The sequence below is a fragment of the Merops nubicus genome, unplaced genomic scaffold (assembly GCF_000691845.1).
Source record: "Merops nubicus isolate BGI_N331 unplaced genomic scaffold, ASM69184v1 scaffold26087, whole genome shotgun sequence".
Lineage (NCBI taxonomy): Eukaryota > Metazoa > Chordata > Aves > Coraciiformes > Meropidae > Merops > Merops nubicus.
This window is the reverse complement of record NW_008621355.1, coordinates 16,176-21,228: the sequence shown is the minus strand read 5'-3', so window position 1 is coordinate 21,228 and position 5,053 is coordinate 16,176. Positions and strand designations below refer to the sequence as shown.

General features: G+C 50.4%; 1 protein-coding gene across 1 annotated transcript; it reads left to right on the top strand.

Annotated features, from left to right (window-relative positions):
- The first annotated feature begins 3,705 nt into the window (after nucleotides 1-3,705).
- On the top strand, nucleotides 3,706-4,800 carry ACKR3 (atypical chemokine receptor 3). Its single transcript, XM_008944467.1, has 2 exons — nucleotides 3,706-4,013; nucleotides 4,110-4,800. The coding sequence occupies exons 1-2, from the start codon at nucleotides 3,706-3,708 to the stop codon at nucleotides 4,798-4,800; spliced, it is 999 nt and encodes a 332-aa protein (XP_008942715.1).
- The last annotated feature ends 253 nt before the right edge of the window (nucleotides 4,801-5,053 follow it).

Here is a 5,053-nt window from a genome sequence, read left to right as displayed (position 1 = left end):
GGGGTGAACCCCTTCCCTTTCCCCTCCGTGCCTCGCTGTGGGCCAGAAGCTGCGCGGGACACTTGTTTGCCCAGTTACTACCTTTTTTTTCTCCTCGGGACTGCAGGGGGGAGTTTAAATGTGTCGGGCTTAGTCTTGCAAAGCCCCGTCAGGACGTGGGTGTCCTGCAGGGCCGAGCGGGCTCGAAGGGGCTGTGCTGGAGAACCAGGCTGCTCCTTTGACACGGAAAGGGTGAAGGTGTGTGGGTGACCACCCGACCAGCTCTCCTGACTTTTCCTGGTGTAGCTCATTTCCTTCTCTGCTCAGGAAGAGCAAAGCTCATTTTGCCCACATCCCTGAGCTTCCCGGAGACAGGTCTGAGTGCACGCAGGCTGCAAGATGCTCTGAGAGCAAGAGGGGTTGCCGAGAAGTTCCCCAAAGTGTCAGGGGCTTGAACGTGGCCACGTAGTGCTAGGCAGGGTTGCTCGTGCCTGGTTACCTTTTCACAGCATGGTCCTGGCTGAGAGGTGGGATGAGGAGGGCGCAGTCCTACAGCCTCCATCGGCTCCAGCGATGTCTCTCGATGCCAGGAGCAGGATTTCATGGGCGTTTCCTTCAAGTCCTAACTCCTGTGAACTAGCTGGGACTGGGTGCAGCACACGTGCTTGCTGAGTGGTGGGGGGGTGGCCTTCAGGGGCCTTGCGGTGCAACGCAAAATGCAGTTCCAGCTGCCTTCCCAAGTTTTTAAGATATTGTGCTGTCTGTAGAGAGTACTAAAGGTGGTTTTTTTTTTAGGAGTACAGGGTGGCTTTTTTGATTTTTTCTGGTGGGGTGGATTGCCCCCACACCTCGCAGCTAACCTGGGTGGGAATTGGAGCTCGGGTTACAGCAGCTAATCCCAGACTATAGCTGTAATCTTTGCATCTCAGCGTCCTGCCCAGCAGGGCTTTGAGCCTGGGAGGCCCTCTCGGTTTCGGATTTTTATTACCGCGCTGGGGACGCGAGAGTGCACAGGCATGCGGGCGGCCCTGGACAGATGGATGCACATGTACGCAGCAGACCCGCTCTTGGAGGGGAGGCAGGCTTGAGATGTGGGCTGAGAAGATCCTCAGGGTGGTTGTGAGGGAGCAGCTGGGATGGTGGTGCCCTCCCAAAGCTGGTGGCCATGGTGTCCCCAGCACTGGTGTGAGCTCCAGCTTCAAGGGCTTTCTGCTGACCTGTTGCTCCCTCTCTGTTGGCACGAGTGATCTGACACCTCACAGCCAGGTCAGAGTTTCTCTTCCATTTGGAGATGTGCTGGAGGCTTGGCGGTGTGTGTTCACAGCCCTGTCCTGGAGATTGGCTTGACTTGGGGTCTTGAAGATGTGGAATGAGCCCACTCCCCTTGTTCGACCATGTACCTTCCCAGAAGATGCTCAGGCCCACCCATGCTACTTCTGTGGGGTGCTACAGGGGTAGCTTGCTGTTCCTTTTGTTCTGCTCACCTCACTGTCCACAAATACCAGCAGGAGATGGTGGATTGTGCCACAGGTCTGGGAGTTTTGTGGCTTTTAGGGGAGTTTGCTTTAGTTACTGTAGGGTTTTGAGATACAGGGGCTTGGGGATGGTGCTGCTTCTCTTCATCTTCGAGGGGCCTTGAAAAGCATTTGTACTGGGGACACAGTGGTAGTGGTGGGACCTGGGCTGAGGTGTAACAGAAGGCCCATTTCTCTCCCCTACTTGCGGCCCAAGCAGCTTGAGGGTGGCCTACACCTCTGTGGGAGCAGAGCAGCCCTTCTGCCCTGGGTAGATGTGAGTAAAAACACCCTTTCTTTTCCTGAGCCGGAGACAGGGATCACCTATCCCAGGACACTGTCCCAGCTCCTGTATTTTAGCAAAATCTTGTGTGTAACTCGGTTTGAATCTCAACTCCCACCTTTCATTAGGATGAAAGCCTGGAGGTTGGCTTAGGTTTGAAGTGATAGCCTAGATCTCCTTGAGAGGCCAATTTAGGCCCTGTTTGTGAAGAGGTTGGATCTCCCCTGAATGAGAGCACAGCACTGCTCATTGTTAGTGCCACCAGTTTCCCCTCCGTGGGGACGATAGTGCCTTGAGTCCTTCCTGGTAATCTCCGCCCCTTATCTCCCTTCTCCTCTGTAGCCTGGATTCCCCACGCAAGCAAAGAGGGTGGGAGATCTGGGGAGAGCCAATTATGCAGGTGGAGGAGGGAGAGCTGCTGTGTCAAGCAATGTCCCTTTTTTGGGGAGCAAGAAGAGGATGCTTAGCACAGGAGTGTGTCCAAACTCTTCCTTGCTCTTTGTCCTTCTTCAAGCCCCACCAAGAGGTCCTGTGGTGGTATCGAGGATTTTCAGAGTACCAGTAGCCATGAGAATCGTTCCCCACCTCTTTGCTCTTTCTAGCTGCTTGCTCATGCTGGTGTTGCCCTCAGGGCATCTGGGGATACCTCTCACTGCTGGGGCTGGGGGCATGGCAAAGAACAAGGTGGCCACTATCTAGGATGTTAGAAATGTCCACAGTGGGGACTGTGGGTGGGCTGATGCTCCAGCTTAGGTGAAGCCATGGGGGAATGAGTTTGGGTCCATCCCTTGGAAACCCACCTGTCCATCTTTATTTTAGTGCACCCCAAACCAGAGCCTGCGGGCACGGGGCTCCAAAACTTGCTTGGCCGAAGCGTGGTGGTCATGGGCCAAGAGAGCCAGCTGCCGCCGTGGGTGGTGCATTTGTACACTGCCCCAAAAGCACACTGATCATGAGCAGCCTGGCTTTGGGCTTTTTTGTTAAGCTGTGGGTCCGTTGGGGCCTTTCCTTCTGCTGTCAAGGAAGTTAATGAGGAGGCCCTTGCTTTGTCCACTGCCTGCTGATGGAAGAAGGTGCTGAAGAGGCAAGAAAAGTAGATGCAGAAAAGCAAAAGGGAGGAGAGGAAGCAGTTGTGGTGCCAGCTGTGATGGAGAAATGTTTTGTAAATCAAAGCACTTTCCTAAAAAGAAAACTTAAGCCCAGCAGATCTACTCAGCAGTCAAGCTCCAGCTTTTTTTTTTTTTTTTTCCCCCTTTTCTCAAAGCTGTGTGACAACTGTGAAACTCGGGGGATGCTTTGTAAAAAATAGAATTCAAGGAAAGGGGGGAGGATGGAGCAGGATTTAAATTTAAAATTGGACAGGGGTACAAAGAACCTTAGTTCTCTATTTCTACTTAATGCAGCTGGAGCTGGGCTTGACAAGATGCTGACCAGAGCTCGTGGTAAATGTTTTGCCATACCATGTATCCGCCAGATCAATTCTACTACGCTTGAGGGAGTTCAGATAAAATGGCTTAAAGATTCCCCTGCTGAAAGCGATAGTGTCATCATTTATGCTGGAGAAGACAGATTTAGTTGGCTGACATTTATTTGGCCATGGTGCGCTCTGCAGATTTCACACCCAGGGATGGTAGCCAATGTGATGATGTCAGATGTGAGCTGCAAGAGAACAAAAAATCACACCAAAAAGTAGTGCCGCTCCTATCCTGTCAGCCAGATGAGTTTTTGGTATGGGTCTGTTCTGGTGTTTTTCCTCCATGGATCTCTTTAAAGGAAAGCACCTTACAAGAGTAGGACGTCACTATAACAGCGTGTCCTGCATGCACTTCGTGATATGAAGGTGGCAGCTGAAACCTCTCTGTTAACTTAGGTTGTTTCTTTTGATTCTGTTTTGCCTTGTAGGTCACTGGAACTCCAAACTGTGCAAACATGAGTGCGCTCGATTTTACTTCCATCCTCGATTTTCTGGAAACAGCCAACTTGACGGAGATCAACTGGACATGCAACAATGGGGACTGCATCACAGTTGATGCAACAACTTGCCCTGGCACACTCAACAAAAGCGCCCTGCTCTATACCCTGTCCTTCTTCTACATCTTCATATTTGTCATAGGGCTGGTGGCCAACTCCGTTGTGGTGTGGGTCAACCTCCAAGCCAAAATGACCGGCTATGAAACGCACCTCTACATCTTCAATTTGGCTATTGCTGATCTGTGCGTTGTCATCACCCTTCCGGTGTGGGTCGTCTCTCTCATCCAGCACAATCAGTGGCACATGGGAGAAATCACATGCAAGGTAACTCACCTGATATTTTCCATCAACTTGTACGGCAGTATTTTCTTCCTGGCTTGCATGAGCGTGGACCGCTACCTCTCGGTTGCCTATTTCACCAACTCCAGCAGTCGCAAGAAGAAGATAATTCGGCGCTGCATCTGCATCCTAGTGTGGCTTCTTGCCTTCTGCGCCTCTCTCCCAGACACCTACTATCTCAAGACGGTCTCTTCCAACAACGAAACCTATTGCCGTCCCATCTATCCAGAGGAGAGCTTCAAGGAGTGGTTGATTGGCATGGAGCTCATCTCCGTCGTCCTGGGCTTTCTTATCCCTTTTCCCATCATTGCTCTCTTTTACTTCCTCCTTGCGAAGACCATCTCCGCCTCCAGCGACCAAGAGAGGAAGAGCAACGGGAAGATCATTTTCTCCTACGTTGTCGTGTTTCTCGTCTGCTGGCTACCCTACCACGTAGCTGTCCTGCTGGACATCTTCTACAGCCTTCACTTCATACCTTTCAGTTGTCAGATGGAGAATTTCTTATACGCCACTCTTCACATCACTCAGTGTTTCTCTCTAGTCCACTGCTGCATCAACCCCATCCTGTACAGCTTCATTAACCGCAGCTACAGATACGAGCTCATGAAAGCTTTTATTTTCAAGTACTCTGCCAAAACTGGTCTCACTAAACTTATCGATGCTTCCCGAGTGTCAGAAGCAGAATACTCTGCTCTGGAGCAAAATGCCAAATGACTGCAAGCACAGAAAGAAACCTTGACTCTCCGACCTTTAGGTTTTGTGTGTGTGGTTTTTTTTGGTTGTTTTTTTTTTTTTTTTTTTTTTTTTTTTTTTTTTTTTTTTTTTTTTTTTTTGTACTTTTCTTTTGTTTTTTTACCTCTGCTTTCCCTGTGCTTGTTATAAACGGGGCATGAATTCCAGCCTACAAAAGAGAAATAGCAAATTGTAATATAAGAGTAGAATCAGGTGCAAAATGGAAGTGGTACCA